Genomic DNA, 19,076 nt, shown 5'->3' on the forward strand with positions numbered 1-19,076 from the left:
TCAGAAATTCGGATTACCTAATGGAGACCTCTTTCGATATTTCCAAATTCGAGATTATATACAGAAGAAGACTACGTTACTAGATAGTCTTTATAAATCAGATAGAGAATGTAGAGTGCTACGGCCAATGGGGGTATCTTCAGTCAGTACTATTTATCATTTACTACATGATGAAGTATCGGGAGATATGGACAATCTGCTTAAAACAAAGGATCAGGATTTGGGACTAGAAATCTCTATAGAAACATGGAATGACATTTGAGAAAACGCCAGAAGAATCACCATCTGTAACAGAACTCAGGATATCCAGCTGAAGATACTTCATAGGGCCCATATAGCATCGGATCGATTGGCAAAATTTAAGGCAGGAGCATCTCCAATGTGTCCCAAATGTAAAATAGAGGTGGGCACTCTTGTACATTGCCTATGGACCTGTCATAAGATCCGTAGATACTGGACTAAAGTAGCAAGTGCTCTGACAGAAATCTTAGGAACGGAAATTAGAGTGGACCCTATATCTCTCCTTTTGGGCTTTTCGAACTTACCCTCCCTGGATTTGCACAGGAAGAGATTATTTTCTATTCTCTCTTTCTGCGCAAGGAAAAATATTCTGGTAAACTGGGTGGCTGAGGGCCCCCCTGGACTTTCAAATTGGCACAGATTTATTATGGAATGTATTCCCCTTGACTTCCTTACAAATATGGTGCACCAAAAGTCCGAATTATTCCATAAAATTTGGCAGCCCTTCTTGTATTATATAAATACAGATATTTCGGCCATCCTAACAAGGACTTTTATTTAATTGAGATGGCGAACCTGGCTGGTCCAGGGCCCATTGGGAGAGGAATCCTGCACGAATACGGGTTTTGTTACATTTGATGTTAATACATTCCGAGCATGTTGTCTCACTATCCAATTTCTGTGTTATCCATTGGGTTTTTTTTTCTTTCTCTTATTTGAATAATGTAAGAGACTTAAATATACACTCTGGTTAGTTGTAGGTTAGATTAGCAGTTAGTTGAGTTTTGTTTTTTTTTCTCTCGGTATTTTTACTTTGTTAAATTTTGGTTACTATTTATTTAAGATTTAATTGTATATCAATGTTTATACTTGGGATTTTTTTTATTTTTGTAAACTTGTAAAATGTTAAATTTTCAATAAAAATATCTAAAAAAAAAGGTAATAAAGAGAAACAAGTCTTAGGACTGGAAACGTTAGATGGAGGGAGTGTAGCAAGGGAATGGTGAACGTGGAACAGGGTCTTTAGTCCTTCCACTCACCTGGCATCAGTTGTTCTTGTACCCAGTAAGGACAGGATAAGGTCTATTAGGACTGGGGGCCAGTGATAGCCAATCCTGCTGTGATCTTCTCCCCATGTAGTTGTATGATTGTAATTTTATAGCACTCAGGAATACTGACATTAGCAATATTAGCAACAGCAGAGACTGAATTGAACCATTCTGAAGAAGGGTCTTTGGACTCGAAAAGTTAGCTCTGCCTTCTCTTTCTCCACAGATGCTGCCAGACCTGCTGAGTTTCTCCAGCAATTTCTGTTTTTGTTTGTTCCCGATGTCTTCTGAGCTGGCTCAGGTCCACACTGAGCAATGCATTTAACCAATGGAGAAGGAGGGTAGAGAGATTCCTCAAGAGTGTTTTCCAATCGGAGGTTGAGAGTGCAGCATCCAATTAAATCCTGTTACTACCTTCTGACAGGGTCATGTGTCATGGCATGACCTAAAGAGGTTGGGAGCCCTGCAGCAAACAAGAATTCACTTGTTGATCTTCAGAGTGGATTTTTATTTCACTTAAACAACACCATCTGCAGTCTCTGCCTCCAGTCCAGTATTGTGCAGACTTAATCCCTTTATCGACCCTTGGCTTTCATGGACATCTGTTACTCTGACACTAGTCTCCAGCTACTGTGAATTTACTGTTGTTTGGCCCATGATTGATTTTTCTTTTCAATTATTCTCTTACGTCTTTGTTGAGTTGCATCATTTTATAGTTTGTTGGGTCCTAAAAATACCAAGTAAATGAGATAATTTTTTTATCATACATCAAAACACTTGAAGGCTAAACGCTGACTCGTGATTTGAAATAATTTGATTGCATCCTATTAACTGTGACGAATCGGCTGATAACAATAAGAATCTGAAAGGGTTTTTAAAAGGTTTCTCATAACTTCAGTCAATCATTCAGTTTTAACTGCTAATTTCTGTCATTGTTATGGATTGCACTTTAGTTTAGCTCATATCGTATATGCGTTATTTTGTTTTAAACGGTGTCCATAGGGACAGTGTTATAGGACACTGCTGATGGGTAGGAGATAAAGCTGACACAGTCCATTGCAATAATATGATCCTCAGTGGTACTGGCAACTTCATGTAACCTTCTGTGTACTAACTAGATGTAGCAATAGCTGCTGGTAATGAAATCAACCACCACAAGTAATCACTGGGAAGTGTGGTAACTCCAGGACAAATCTACTGCCTGGCAGGCAATTCATTCCACCATTCTGCTCCCAGTTTGTATTGTAGAATCATCAGAACTGGCAGCAGACAGTGTGGCCTAGTGGGATTCTTGCTCGACTAATAATCCAGAGATCCACGTCACATCCTAGGGAACTGGGTTTGAATCCTGCCAATGGTAGGTGGTGGAATTTGAATTCAATAACTATCTGGAATAATCATGAAACCATTGTCAATTGTTGGGGATAACCCATCTGGTTTACTGGTCGGCATGGACGAGTTGGGCCATAGGGTCTGCTTCCGTGCTGTACATCTCTATGACGCTAATGTTTTTGGGGAGGAAACTGCCATCCTTACCTGGTCTGGCCTACACGTGGCTCCAGGTCCACAGCAGTATGTTGAGTCTTAACTACCCTCTGGGCAATCAGGAATGGGCAATAAGTGCTGGCCCAGCCAGCAATGCCTTCATCCCGTGAATGAATTAAGAAAAACCTAGAGCCTCATCAAATTGGCGGCAAACATCTTCTGTTATAGGGGAGCTCTGTCACATACAGGTCAGCATTTTATTTCAGCTTCCTCACATCTGGTTTTTGCTACTGTTCCACCAGTAACCCCCTCAGCTCCTGACTCTCAACAACATTCGCACATGTACTATCCAGCGGTTCCCATTAGACAAGAGAACATTTCTGCTGTTTCTCCTCCTCTCCACCAGAGGGTGTGGAGTAATTTTAACTACTCACAGACTCGGGTAAAAATCACACAACACCAGGTTATAGTCCAACAGGTTTAATTGGAAGCACACTAGCTTTCGGAGCGACGCTCCTTCATCAGGTGACAGTCAGGTTGACTATCACCTGATGAAGGAGCATCGCTCTGAAAGCTAGTGTGCTTCCAATTAAACCTGTTGGACTATAACCTGGTGTTGTGTGATTTTTAACTTTGTACCCCCCAGTCCAACACCGGCATCTCCAAATCACAAGACTCAGGAACAGACAAAAGATCCTTGGGTGAATTTGACAGAGTAAAAGCTGAAAGGATGTTTCCTCTCATGGGAGGATGCAAGAACGCAGAGGATGCATTTTTAACATGAGGGGTTTTCCTTTTAAGACAGAGCTGAGGAGATTTTTTTTTCTCTTGATCATCAGTCTTTGGAATACCTCCCCTCAACCTCTGAATATGTTTTAAGGCAGACACAACTGGATAGCACTACATAAAGGGGTCAAAATGTTTAGGGGATACTCAGGAAGATCAAGTTGAGGTGACTGTAAGGTCAGCCGACAGCTTATTAATTGGTGGATCATGCTCGAGGGGCTGATTGGCCTATTCATAGAGATATAATGCAGGAAAACAGTCTCTTCGGTCCAATCCATCCATGCCGACCAGATATCCCAAACTAATCAAGTCCCACCTGCCAGCACTTGGCCTATATCCCTCTAAACCCTTCCTATTCATACACCCATTCAGATGCATTTTAAATGTTGTACCAGCCTCCACCACGTCCTCTGGCAGCTTGTTCCATACACACAACACTATATGTGAAAACGTCGCCCTCAGGTCCCTTTTAAATTTTTCCCCTCTCACCTTAAATCTATACCCTCTCGTTTTGGACTGCCCCACCCCAGGGAAAGTCCTTGGCTATTTACCCTATCCACTCTCTTCCTCTTTCTTAAAGTATCATTGTTTTGAGCATTTTCCCCCCCAAAGTTCCAAAACAATGCAACAGCTTATAAAACAGTGACAATTGCTCCTGGAATTCAAGGAAATCACCTCTAACACCTAAAATATCTCTAAAAAGGAGCAGCTCATACAGCCACAATATTTTCTCATCCTCCATGTTGGATTACCCAGAATGCTTGTAGGTCCTGGGTTTTGTGCCTCAGTGTAGAGTTAGTGACAGAACAATCAAGGTGACCTTTTAGAACATATTGGAACTTCTGTTTAGATCAGAGTGGTGCTGGAAAAGCACAGCAGTTCAGGCAGCATCCGAGGAGCAGGAAAATCGACGTTTTGGGCAAAAGCCCTTCATCAGGAATAGAGGCAGGAAGTCTCCAGGGTGGAGAGATAAATAGGGGTAGGGTGGGGCTGGGGAGAAGGTAGCAAAGAGTACAATAGGTGAATGGGGTTGATAGGTCAGAGGGGAGGGTGGAGTGGATAGGTGTGAAGGGAGATTGGCAGGTAAGACAGGTCATGAGGATGGTGCAGAGCTGGAAGGTTGGAACTGAGGTAAGGTGGGGGGAGGGGAAATGAGGAAACTGGTGAAGTCCACATTAATGCCTTGGGGTTGAAGTGTTCCGAGGCGGAAGATGAGGCGTTCTTCCTCCAGGCGTCAGGTGGTGAGGGTGCGGCAGAGGAGGCCCAGGATCTGCATGTCCTCGGCAGAGTGGGAGGGGGAGTTGAAATGTTCGGTCACAGGGCGGTGTGGTTGATTGGTGCAGGTGTCCCGGAGATGGTCCCTAAGGCGCTCTGTGAGGAGGCGTCCAGTCTCCCCAATGTAGAGGAGACCGCATCGGGAGCAACAGGTACAATAAATGACATTGGTGAATGTGCAGGTGAAACTTTGATGGATGTGGAAGGCTCTTTTAGGGCCTTTGATGGTGGTGAGGGAGGAGGTGTGGGCACAGATTTTGCAATTCCTGCAGTGGCAGAGAGGGTGCCAGGACGGTAGGGTGGTTTGTTGGGGTTCACCATTTATCTCTCCACCCTGGAGGCTCCCTGCCTCTATTCCTGATGAATGGCTTTTGCCTGAAACATCGATTTTCCTGCTCCTTGGATGCTGCCTGACCTGCTGTGCTTTTCCAGCTCCACTCTGATCTAAACTCTGGTTTCCAGCATCTGCAGTCCTCACTTTTGCCTATATTGGAACTTCTGCCTCCTGAATAGAGGCAATATTACTAGTTGTTTGAAGGCAGGATTCTTAATTTCTTGGGGCAAGATTTTTCCCCCATCTATTTCAGGTCCCTTCACACCATGGACTAAGTTTCTGCTGTTTGATGATACAGCCTTCTAGTGGTGTCACCCTAAAGCAGATTGCCAGTCTAGACCCAAACCACACCATTGATTCACAGTCACTATTTAATCAAAAGATCACAGGCATACAATGTGCATCAACAAGACTGAAAATGAAGCAAAATATAAATATTTCAGGTGTGGCAAATTCATCAGCAATTATCAATTTACATAATACACAGACTTTGTTCTATTAACACATACATGCCAAATCTGTTTAAAAGAAACTTTTTTTAAGAAAGGAGGCTTGGGTATTTCTTTGAACTTTTACCTTTGGAATTTAGTTTCAAAGCCTGCAAGGATTGGCTACCATTCCTGATGAAGGGCTTTTGCTCGAAACGTGATTCTCCTGCTCCTCGGATGCTGCCTGACCGGCTATGCTTTTCCAGCGCTACATTCTCATCCCTGATCTCCAGCACCTGCAATCCTCAATTTCTCTCAGGATTGGCTCATACCTGAGAGAGAGTCGAGGAATATTTTTTTTAACCTTGTCCAGGGAATGCCTCAAAAGTCAGTATTAACAATAAAGAAGTCTTCCAATGGTCAGTCAGTGAAGCCCACGTTCTTGATAAGGCTTCCTCAGGGGACTATTTAAACTTTCAAAATGGAATTTTTTCAACTCCTTTCATATGCTACAATGCAGAGAAAGAAAGAATGTGACAAGCACACACAGAAACAATGAATTTGTAATGGATACGCAGTCACAAACTTGTACAGCAAAAATGCTGTGTTGTTAGTTCCTCACAGGGTAGACTCACAGGGATTAAACATTACAATTGGGCCCCCAGCCATTGAATGTATCTATGACTTACAGAAAGGCACAATATATAAGGTTATGTGTTCAATTAATCTACGAGTGACACAGTGACATTGAAAGCTGGAACAACAACAGGCTATGCTGCAGATAATTATTACCAACAATCAACCACATCACTGCAAGACTAATCTCAGGTTAATCAGGAAATGTAGTGGTAAGAAAGGGAATTGAATCCATGTGCATATCCTGGTGACCAGTTCAAAGCAGTGTCGGTATTCCTAGGCATGTAGCCTGCAGGAACCAGATAATGCAAAAGAAAATATATTCTTCAACCATGTTTGGCTGAGGGTTTCCTTCAGTATCTTGGGATTTAGATCTCTGGACTCAGTTGAAAGAGAGAGTAATTTATTCAAACCGACATTCATTAAACATGCCAAGTTGCACAAGTAGACTACTTGAACAAGTGAAATTGTCATTGAATTCAGGGAAAACATTCAAAACACTGCCAGCTTTCGAACCTATTAAGGAGTCCTGACAAATCGTTACAGGCAATGTTTATTCATCACTCTTACCTCGTTTTACCTGGTGCCACTGCTCCAGAAATTACTGTTATATCAAAAGAAATCTCATTCTGCAGCTGTAACTTTTCAAAAGATGGAAACTCAAATGCCCTCAAAAGAGCTGCAGCAAAAGCGAACCTTTTGTGATAATGGTAAAGGTCTTTGAATTGACAAATGCAAAGATGTGGAGATGCCCAAGTTTGAAAAACGTCTCCACTCTTCAAGCAAAAGCCCCCAGCTGGGCAGTTACAGCTTCTCAGTGCCTGATTAGACCCCTGCTCATCCCCAGGTTGGAGAGGGCCCCCCGCCCTGTCATGTCAGCCATTAATAATTTCAGAAAAGTGCACGACTGACACAAAAGCAGCTGGCAGGTTTTTTGGAGATATTTGGGAAATGACTGTAGTTTGGAGGAGCCTGCTAATGCCATCTGTACCATGCTCGCTCTGCCCAGTGTGCTTCAAGCCAGGTCCAACACTCATGGTCTGCTGGCTGAATGAATGCAGATTGCACTCTATTACTTCAACCACTGGAAGTCAGCTTGAGCTCCCTCTGGATGCCCCTTCCTCCCAGGTAGACAAGTTGGTGCTAGTGGGTAACAATTGGAGGAGGAACCATCTAAAGGACCCTAGATGTCTCCTCTTAGGAAATTCCAGAGGTTCCTGACCTGTCCACTTCCACTGGCTTGTGACCTCTCCCCCAAGTCGGTGGAATTTCAGGGTGAGTCTGGTCAGGACACTTTCAGGATGTCTGGGGCTGCTTCCTATAAACATCACAGTCAGGCTCATCAGCCTAAAATGCCAAACACCATAGTTTTTAAATTCATTTGTGGGATATGGCTCACAGTGGTTAGCACTGCTGCCTCACAGTACGAGGGACCCACGTTCAATTCTAGCCTTGGGCAACCTTGCGCATTTTCTTCGTGTCTGCCTGGTTTTCCTCCTCTTGTCCAGGGATTTGCAGGCTTGGGAAATGCAGGGTTACAGGAATGGGGTGGGATGTTCTTTGGAGGCAGTGTGGTCTTGAAGGGCTGAATAGCCTGCTCCACATTGTAGGGATACTATGTGGGTGTCACTGGCCAACCAGCATTTATTACCCATCCCTAATTGCCTTTGCCCTATAGTACAATCTCTCCAAACAGCCCCATAAACACATTCCTTTCACTGTAGGGGTACCAACAGTCATGTTTTAGTTTCATTGCACATTTGCAATTCAGGTGAGGATGGAGGGCAATGCAGCAAGAGCTTTAGAGAGTAAATAGCAGGCTCAGCCTTCCAATCTAGGTGACCTCATCACCCCTCCCCCAAAATATTCAAATGTTCCTTTCTGCCTTGTCCCCCCTTATCAATCCCATCAGGTTTAAGTCTCCCCACATTCCCACCCAACCCTTTGTCTAACTCTTCATCTCCTCTCTTTAGCCCTATGCTCCGGGCCGAGAGAGCATACTTTTGTCAAATGTTGTGAGATGTTGCTCCCCTCCCTGATCAAAACCAGGGAGGTGATGATCACAGATAAAATCCCCTCCTGTACTACTAACCTTTTTCATTTTTTAAAAAATTCACTTGCGGGGTGTGGGTGTAGCTGGCTGACCAGCAGTTCTTATTTCCTGTCCCCAGAAAGTGGTGGCGAGCTGCCTTCTTGAACTGCTGCAGTCCACATGCTGTAAGTTGACCCACAATGCCATTAGGGAAAAAAATTCAGGATTTTGACCCAGCGACAGTGAAGGAACGGCGTTATATTTCTAAGTCAGGACAGTGAGGGACTTGAAGGGTAACTTGTAGGTGATGGTGTTGCCATGTATCTATTGCCCTTGTCCTTCTAAATGAAAGTGCTTGATGGTTTGGAAGGTGCTATCTGAGGATCTTTGGTAAATTTCTGCAATGCATCTTGTAGACTGTACACACTGCTGCTTCTGAGTGTCAGTGGCAGAGGGAGTGGATTCTTGTGCCAGTCAAGTAGTCTGCTTTGTACTGGATAGTGTCAAGCTTCTAGCGTTTTACTGGAGCTGCACCTGCCCAGGCAAATGGGAAGTATTCCATCACACTCCAGACTGTTCCCTTTGGATGGTGGACAGGCTTCAGGGTGTCAGGAGGTGAATCACTGTGCCCTTCCATGCTCTATCCTTATATGCCCTTCCTCACATTGTCACTTCTGCATCCCAGCATGTTGTCTCCAATCCCCACATTGACTTCTCCAAATTTCCCCGATATCCCCAACTTTGTTGGAAATTGGAATCTTACTAATATTGGTCACATGAAATTTCACTTAAGTGTTGCTACAGCAATAGCTATCCCTCCCCAAACACAGACACATTTCTAGTAAATAAAGATCAAAGGAATGTTCAAGAAAGTTCACCCAGTTCATGTTGCTCCATTGAATTGACATCAAATACTTTTTGGGTGCCAATGTTCCCTTTATCAATGCAGCGTTTGACAATTAAGAAGTTTTTGGAAGAATGACAACTAACCTTCAGATGAGGGTAGTTAAGGAGACATCGGTAATCCTATTGGCATTGATAGCGGTCCTGTGGGCAACAGCTGTAAAGATTTAGACAAGTGATTGACAAAGCAGATTGCCAGCCCTTTGAAAAAGGTCTGTTTACAAAGGTAGATGGGAAGTAAGCTAGAGATGTCTGAGGGTACAAGACATCCCCTTCTTGGAAGAAGATCACAAGTTCCCCTACATCAGCCTGAGGAAGAAACAAAGAATGTTGCCATCAAAGACAGACTTTAACATTCACCATTTCAAACGATTATTTTGATGCCTCTACATCGCCATTCTATGAATGGTCCAGGATCAATGAAACCTTCTCATCAGTCACAGTTCGTATATTTCCTTTGTCTAATTAAATACTGCATTGTACCTAAAATAGCTGTATTTGTACAAACTTAATAAATTAGGTAACTATGGTCATGAACTTGCAAAATCTAACACCTTGGCTTTCAGTATAGAGTCCCATGACTGACTGTCGCTCACCCTGATAAGACCATAAGATATAGGAGCAGAATTAGGCCTTTCGGCCCATTGTATCTGTTCCACCATTCAATCGTGGTTGACATATTTCTCAACCCCATTCACCTGCCTTTCCCTGTAATCCTTGATCCCCGTACCAATCAAAAACCTATCAATTCTGCCTTAAATACATTCATTGCCATAGAGGTATATGGAGACCATGTCAATGAGTTCCACAGGCTCACCACCCACTGGCTGAAAAATTTCCTCCACATATCAATCAGCTTCAAATGACAGCCCTGACTGATGACAAAAGCTTAAACACACATACCAGCAGGTTCAATAGCTTTCCTGATATTAATAGACTTCTTAATGGACTCCTCAAATTTCAAATCTAACATTGATCTTTTTGTGCACCTTCTTTGCAGCTATAGCTTTGTATTCCTCACTGTTCTATCACCCTATGAACTTTATATGGTGTGACGTCTGTTCTGCATGCAAAACAAAACTTTTCACCATACCTAGTTGTATTTGACAATAATAAACCAAATCAAATCAAAAAGAGACACCTGACTAATCTCTATGCAGTTTCCCAACAGATTTAATGCAAATTCCTGGACTGGTGTACCCGAAGGACTGACCATGGCCCACTCCCCACACTGTAACAAGACAGATCCCTGGATCCTGATCACCCCAAGAAGCTGACGACGCCCTTAACTGACCATAGGCCCCTCAACTGGATTAAGGATGACTCTTAGAATTTGAGACATGGTTATTTGGTCAATACAGTTTGTTTGCTGTGCAAGCTGCTGGCATGCTGTATAGGTCTGAACTGGTGTAGCATGGTACTCTACAGTAACATTTCCACCCCTTTAGCTATTCAACATATACAAACATGACATGTTGCGTGGCTTTCCACTAGGAGAAAATGAGGACTGCAAATGCTGAAGAGTCAGTCAACAAAAAGTGTTGCTGGAATAGCAAAGCAGGTCAGGCAGCATCCAAGGAACAGGAGAGGCAATGTTTCGGGCATAAGCCCACCAACAGGAAAAGGCAAGATAAATATGGTGAACTTCGAAATTCTGGATGAAGCAGCAATGTAGAGCAGAGATACTGCAGTTATCCAATTAGGCGCAATGTGAGCGAGCACTAAGAAATCAAACTCCAGAGATGCACTCTGTTCAAATATGTCTCTCCTTGCAAAGAAATATTGAGTACAGGCCTAGTGGAGTTTTTCATCAGTCATACAAGAGTTTGGATAGACTGAACCTAGAATACTGTGTGCAACCATGGTCTCCTTATCTCTGAAAGGTGCCTTATTGCCATAGAGTGCAATGAAGATTTACCAGACTTGTTTCTGGGATGGCAGAACTATCCTATTGGAGTAAACTGGACCTATATTCTTTAGAATTTCAAAGAATGCTAGGCTATCTCATCAAAACTTACAAAATACTTGAAGGAAGCTACAGGATAGATGCTGGTAAGATATTTCTCCTGCCTGGGGAGTCTAGAAAGAAGGATCACAATTTCTGAATAAGGGGAAATACTAAATGGCCTAACAGCAACATAGCAATATAAGGTGTCAGTGAGCTCCAAAGTGAATGACTGAACTGTACTATAAGTGGGTCCAAGATGTGCCACGATCGGGCCATTCAGCCCATCAATATTGATCATGGCTGATTGAACACTTCAAAACCTTTTATTCACCCCAACCTCATATACCATTGGCAATCAGAAATCAATCAATCTCTACCTTAAAAGGGACTCAAAAATCAAGCTATTCAGACTTCCTTGAGAAAATAAAAATTCCAAAGGCTAATGACCCACTGAATTTTCCCTATACTGGAAAGCTAACATTCTTTAACCTTCAAGGTTTGAGAGAAGATTTATAGCTCGGGTGCTCGTTGTTGTGGTTGTGTTCGCCGAGCTGGGAATTTGTGTTGCAGACGTTTCGTCCCGTCTAGGTGACATCCTCAGTGCTTGGGAGCCTCCTGTGAAGCGCTTCTGTGTTGTTTCCTCCGGCATTTATAGGGGTTTGTGTCTGTCGCTTCCGATGGCCAGTTCCAGCTGTCCGCTGCAGTGGCCGGTATATTGGGTCCAGGTCAATGTGTTTGTTGATAGAATCGGTGGATGAGTGCTATGCCTCTAGGAATTCCCTGGCTGTTCACAAATTGCCAGCTCGGCTAACAGAACCACAACATTCTTTAACCTTCCTAATTGCTTCTGTAGCTGTATGCTAGCCTTGTATGATCAACAAGGATACCCAGATCCCTTTGTACATCTACACTTCCCAGCCATTGAGGTAATACATGTTGATGTGGAGAGACTGGTGCTTTGCTCGTACCAGTCTCTGAATGGAGGGTGCAGATGGTCACTGCACATGGAGAGAGATGCTGGGGAATGTCATCCGAGATGGAGGCCCAGAGAAAACACTAATGAGCTACAGTCACCAGGTTACCGCTTGCTTTCTTGCACTGGCACCATTTAGTCTCTATTTACCACCTGGAAAAATAGCAACCTTCATATAAATGATGTATAATTAAAAGAGCAATGGGATGCTAATGCAAACAGGCTTTTCACCAGTCACAAGATTCACACCTCACTATTGAAACTTTAAGCCAAAAATCAAACTTTATTTAAAAATGCTGAGGAACTTGTTCGTCCATTCTTGCTGTATTACCCACATTGTTGATGGACTGGCAAAGTTCCACTTCTTAGCTCTGACCACCTTCAGTGGCACAAAGTAACTTCAACTGGTTCTTTCAATATTTTCACCTGAAGTGCAGACAGACAACTTACTCCATTAGAACAAAAGAACTAGATAACTCTTGCTTTTGGGGAAGAATGCACTGGGCAAAAATTACTGATTCTTGCTGATAAAACCAAATTTAATTCAGTCAAATATTTAATTATACCCACAAAATCAATTAGACAAAGTAAATTGTTGTTTCTGTTCCCATTAAGTCAGCGCATCAATATTGAGGCTCAAATCCAGACAGGTTTGGATGTTATTTCAAGGATAGGATTAATACTCTCACCCCCTGCAGCTAGAAATCAAGCTGGTATTAACTAGATGTTTTAGCTTGCTTGCTTCATTAAGATTCTTCAGTAATAACAACAGGTAATTATAAATAGGAAAGCAAAAGGCGAGTGAACAAAATAAGCCATTCAGCCCCTCAAGTCTGGAGTCCTTTAGTACATTCCATTTAGTAACATCAGTTCTATGTTACTTTAATATTCTTGCCTAATGAACATCTATTATGAATTTTCCACAGGATACGCAAGTTGCCTGAAGAATAATTTACTAGTGCTGAACCTTGTTTAACTGAGAGAACATACTCACTGAATAGCAGCTTATACTCCCTTCCAAAAACAAATGTGGAACTCAACTTCCAAACTTCAAAAGGTATGTGAACACTCAATTAAATGTCTCTAAGAAGCAGTATGATATCAATGTAATTAGTTTATATCTGACTCAGCCAAAAAGATTGTTTAATTTTGAAATCAGTCTCTATGGTTTTATTAATGCACAATTTATACATACAGACATATGTTTGGAGAACATAGGTCACTGTCCCTTGAGCCTATTTCACCATTCAATAAGATCATACCAGATCTAATTACTCCACATTCCCACTTATCCATAAGAACCTAACATCTTATCAAGAATCTCTCCACCGATGTTAAAAAATATTCAAAGACTCTGCTTTCTCTTTTGAGAAAGAATTCCAAAGATTCGTAATATTCTGAGAAGAAATGAGGCCACACCTCATTTTAAAATAATCACCTCTAGTTTTATAAAAGCAAACCTGAAAGGTTTACACTTGAAAGTGTACAGAAATGTGCTATTCAGTTCCAGGAGTCTGGATAGTTATTCTGAATATTCCATTGAGTCACTGGTTCTGCATATCATTGTCTGAACAGGCCAATTGAAAATGTGTGCAATACAAAATGATATATTGACACTGAAGAAATGCAAAGATCTAGTAAAATATCAGATAGGATCCGGAGGGTATATACATCAGGAAAGGTATTTTAAACTCTTGCATGTTGAAAATAATGCAAGAGGACCAAGAGGTTTTTAAAATTATGCAAGTTTTAATAGAGAGAATATTTCCTCTTTGGGAAGAGCTAACTACAAGCCATCAACATAAAGACAGCCACCAAGAAATCCAACAAACAGTTCAGAATAAACTCGTCGAGAGCAGTAAAAAAGTGAAACTCACCACGTTAGGGGATGATTGAAGCAACCAGTACAGATGCATTTAAGGATAGTAAGTAGAAAGTCGTAAGAGACAGATGCTTAGGATAGTAGATTTATATAAAAGATGGAGGCGGCTCAGACAGAGTATGAAAACCAGCATGTACTGGTTGAGACAAATGGCCAGTTTCTGTGCTATGTAACCCATTAGCATTGCTTGGATTTCAAAGGTCTTGAAGAAATTCAAGTGTTACTCTTTAACCATGAGACAAAAATAATTTAATGGTTTAAGTTAACAAGATACAAGGCCAGCTCATGCTTTTGTCTCATTTATAACCCTGGTTTGACTGGCTCAAAAGACAAATTCGTATTTTGTTGTCCAACAATGCACCAGCTGAAACTGAAGCACATTCTCAGAACCAACTATTAAGTGGATTATTCTGGCTCATGGGTAAAAAAAAAATCTTTCACTGTTTCATTCTTCAAATGTAGGAAACACTACTATGTACTAACAAACACCAGAAGCACAACAGTCCATTCTGCACTGGAGTGTCAGACTGATTATACGCTAGTATCCTTGGAGTGAGTTTGAACTTATGACTTGGAGGCAAAAAAGCTACCAACTGAACGATGGCTGACACCCAAGAGGATCAAGTTGAGTACAAACAGGATAGGACAGTGATACAAAAAGACAACAAAAAACAAAGACAGAAAATAATTTATTTCGCTCTATAAGCAATGCCAGAGGAAATCAACTGCAAGTATTAAAAATAGGCTGTTAGATTGAACGGAGAGTTTTCATCACTACATTGTCATTTTGATACAGAATCATTCTAACAGATACACTAAAGTCTCATAAGCTTTTTGTCAGTGTTTATTAGAATGAAGCACTGAAGTAAGTTATGTAAATATGAAGGGGGGGGGGCAGAAATAAAGAAAAAGAAAACTGGTTTTGCAGTCCACCCAATGATTTACAATGTTACTTCACACAAGTAAACCCATACCTTGGCAAGAAAGCCTATTTACAGATATATTCTCAATCTCATTATCCATGTTGATCAGAATTCAACATTTAAAAAGCCTTATGTTTTCAAAGTACAAGTGTTTTTAATTGAGGATCCCGACCATCCAGCTTCTTCCAATTGTGTTGTACTCATTCTTCCCTCTACTCAGTATTCAGTAAGCTTGTGTAGCTGCATGTTTCCTAATATTCATTATCAGTCTCTTGCTGTACTCCTTATGGTCCACTGGTTTCACATCCATCATTGTCGCTTTGATGCGAGATTCATCCTGCAAATATGAACCAGAAACAATTAAAATCTATATCACAGACTTGCTCACTCATTACCTTGTTATCATAGATCACCTCCAGTTGTTCAAATTGCATTCAAATCTTTTTAACACATTTGAAAGATAACAAGTGGTAGATTTTTTTTTGCGCTATTCAATCTATTTCTAAAGAATGGCTGCTGGTACAAAACATACAGACAAGCTGCAACAACCTAATGAGAATGACCTGAATCACCACTAATCTTATACTTCCGTAATTCCTGCACTTTGACTTATTGCACTCAAGGTTAAGTTGCTGTATTTATTATCTACTCACTAATGAGAATGATGCAGCTTATTTCAAAATTCCATGCAGATGCTGATAACGCCCTCAATCAGCTTTCTGGACACACTTCTATTTGACTTAAACTCTGATGTAACATAATTAACATGCTGGCTCACTAAACTCTCCTGTGGGCCAGATACCTAAACTGTGGCACAATCCTACCATCTTCACCACACTGTATATACTGCTAAAAACCAAGTTCAGTGAGTTATTAAAAGATGCAGTATGAAGCAGGGTTCATGTTGCAAATGCTACGATTCCAGCTGATGCTAATACTGGATAAGTCAGATCCCAGAGTGAAACTTGGCTAATAGACCTGAATATCCCCACCACCTTCAAATTATACAGTCCAGTTACTGAGGCTGCTAGTGTACATTTAACAGAAAGAATAAAATGTTCATTAAATAAGGAAAAACAAACTATATCATATCAAACAAAAGAATGGTTGGGAAAATTTCATTACAGAAATCCACAAATAATTCAAACTCAATAAGCCCAGTATGATCCTTAAATATCCAAAACCTCAAAAAGAGGCTGGGACAACTGCAACTCATTTCATTTTCTTTCAGCAAATTTCTGTGCAGTCATCAGATTTTATTTTCTTCAGTTGATGTCTCTCACCAAGACAACTGAAGCCATCAAACTGGATTTACTATATTTTACTTAACACCAAATACACGAGCTTCCCAAATTCAGCATCCAATAGTCTATCACTCTCTGGTATATGCCACAGACTTTAATATCTTTCTGGGTTACTGTTTCCCTGCACTTGTGGACAGTCACTGGCAACACAACGTTGGTTTTTCTCCCTTTTTTAGTAACTGGTTTGTTAATCTCCAACACAAAGAAAAGCTTTTAAAGGTTGTAAAACCTCACTAAAATACAGGTCAAACTTTCCAGACTTCTCGACACCACATTCCCAAGCTCTAGAAATGAGCAAGCACGTTTATTCCCTAACACCCAACATATTTAAACTTGAAAATTATACATTTAACACAAAGAAATCAAAATAGTCACAATTCATGAATTTCACCTGATGCTACTGACCAACCAGGCTGAGTGCTTATGCTTTGGAGGAACAGCAAAAGAAACCAATGACACCCTCTCAGTAAATATTATGACTCCTTTCCTTGGTTGGTCTGCAGAAATTAGTTTTTGGAACTAATGGCAATTCCATAGCCTTATTATGCAATGCCATCCTACTGTACAAGATAAATATATACTTCTACATATTGCCCCAAATGGCTGTATGACTCAATATAACCTATAAAAGCTAAATGAATCCTTTCTCCACTTCAGTACAATTGGACTCCATTACAAAATAAATGGGCAGAATGGAAATTTAAATCCTGGGCTCCTCATTTGGGAACATCTTCCATAAAGTAGTTGCAAGCATAATTACTGACATATTTTCTTATTTAAGCTAATTCAGAACTGATTACTGCCACATAAATCTTCATTGTGTGTGTTATGGAAGATATGAAACATCTCATCTACAGTTATATCTGGAAATATTTAAGCAACATTTTTCAACAGTTACTTCACTGTTAAATATTGAATACTTCAATATTTTCAATGCTCTAGAAAGAATTATACATGCATGGTGCGTCAAAAAGCATCAGCAAGCTGTTGAAATAGAAAGAAACACATTAAATATATTATTTATATAACACTACCATATGTTGGAACAACATCTTGAAAAGGTTCAAGAGCCAAGAACTTTATGAAAGATACGAAGGAAGAAAAAGAATGTGGAATCAGACATGCAAAAAAAAATTAAACTTTTGAAAACAGGTAGGAGGTGGTAAAGCACAGGATCTTAGGGAGTTTCAAATGGGACAACCACAGTGATGGAATTCTGGTCAAAATAGGATAGGGATCATAAAAGGTCACTGTCAGAAAAGCAAGAAGGCGCAGAGCCCAGTTACGCAAGAGATAGGTTAGGTTGATGCCTTCAGAGGGTTTGACAGTGAGAGGGGAAATTGAAACTAATATGAATAGAGGAAATGGAATAGGGTTAACCAAGCGTAATAGTGCAGCCATGGCTGAATTAGGAACAAGTTTAACTTGTACAGGAAGCAAGACGACAAACATTAAAGGCATTGATTAATGTTTGGTGGTTTTAGGGTGGAGGGAGATAGGGAGGAAGAGGGGAGACAGAAGCGGAGGAAGGTGCTATTTCAAAGGTTCAAAAGGGATTAAACAAATGTGGAGAAGGAAGCAAAATTCCAGATCAAACAACAAAATGCCACAAATTCACACTTAGCCAGGGATGGTCATTAAGGATCCATTTAATAACAGTCATGCATGAGGAGTTGACGAGGCAGCTTGAGGATGCCTTTCACTTCAATTGAAAGCAATTTTAATTTATATAATGCATGTTGAGGGGCAGCCTGTTACTGAAAACAGGAAAGTTAAAAAGGTGCTCCGCCAGCAGAAAGGTGGAACCCAATCTCACGTTTCCAGAACTCACTAAGAGGGTATAATCTTGTATGGGGGAGGGACGAGTGCCAAAAAATTGTACACCTCGTACCACTGGTCTCCATCTTTCAAGTACAAAAAGGATTAAAAAATATCAATCACAAATTCTTAGTTGCCCTGATTTTAGTTATTTTGTTTGAACTCAGCATTTGAAGAAAGGGCCAATTCAAATATAAACATGTGGAATTTCTTCAAATAGGTATTTGATGACAATTATTTAAATTTGCACGATCCTAGTGATTTGCTGAAAATTCTCAGCCTTGCTGGTTCAAATGAGAGGGTGATAATCCAGTCAAATAGCTTCGTGGGCATAGGAAAGCAAAAATGAACTGCTATTTAATACACATTTTGATGCAGCAGTTACAAATTACTTTCCAATTGCTCAAGGAGACAGTTATGTTTAATAACTACTGTAAAATTCTATGTCATATGATTTTTACTATTTAATAAATGTTTGGCAGTTAAACCTGAGGTCATGGTACTGTAGGATATTAGAAGTCAACAATACAACGCTAATGTCAAGGAAGTTCACTCATTGACATGATAAAGCTAGAAAGGGAAAATTATAATGAAGAGGGTTCTCTGCCTTAAATTCATTCACCATCACTCTGATGCTCACTGGACTATACTGAATTCTAAATGAGCAACATCAGAGTTTTAGAAAAAAAAGTCTCACCCTTGCTTCCAAATTCTTTCATGGCAACGGCTCACTTCTCACCTCTCCAATCTCCTCCGAACCCAAGTTATACATGCTCCTTCAATTCTGGATACTTTCAGCACCTCCATTTTAACTTCCCTATAGCTGGCAACAAAGCTTTCAGTCACTAAGGTTTTTGAATGCTCTTCCTTTAAGGTAATCATTAAAAACTGTCCAAAGTTTAACCAAGTCATATCTTGCAACTTGGAACTAATTTTGTTTGATAACTTCTTCAATTAAACTAATTTAGAGACACTTTAAAAATGGAAGTTGTTGTTTCTTCATCACTCAGTATCTTACAAATTACATATAAAAGTAGAAATTGCTGGAAAAGGTCAACAG

The 19,076-nt window shown here is 40.7% G+C and overlaps 1 protein-coding gene and 1 long non-coding RNA gene across 3 annotated transcripts in view; one reads left to right on the forward strand and one right to left on the reverse strand.

The window, feature by feature from the left end:
- Positions 1-19,076, forward strand: part of LOC148141856 (uncharacterized) — a 125,973-nt gene that overhangs the window by 103,313 nt on the left and 3,584 nt on the right. The window contains exon 2 of the long non-coding RNA XR_015752321.1: positions 13,016-13,146. This is a non-coding gene — a long non-coding RNA (uncharacterized LOC148141856). The remainder of the gene's footprint in view (positions 1-13,015; positions 13,147-19,076) is intronic.
- Positions 14,643-19,076, reverse strand: part of rpa1 (replication protein A1) — a 101,989-nt gene continuing 97,555 nt past the window's right edge. For both annotated transcript variants that reach the window (XM_087977230.1, XM_043718171.2), the window contains one exon: positions 14,643-15,231. In XM_087977230.1, coding sequence (XP_087833356.1) covers positions 15,118-15,231 — 114 coding nt within the window. In that variant the 3' untranslated portion in view covers positions 14,643-15,117. The remainder of the gene's footprint in view (positions 15,232-19,076) is intronic.

The sequence above is a fragment of the Chiloscyllium plagiosum genome, unplaced genomic scaffold (assembly GCF_037043375.1).
Source record: "Chiloscyllium plagiosum isolate Xiang-an unplaced genomic scaffold, Cpla_swu_hap1 HiC_scaffold_31, whole genome shotgun sequence".
NCBI classification, from domain to species: Eukaryota; Metazoa; Chordata; class Chondrichthyes; order Orectolobiformes; family Hemiscylliidae; genus Chiloscyllium; species Chiloscyllium plagiosum.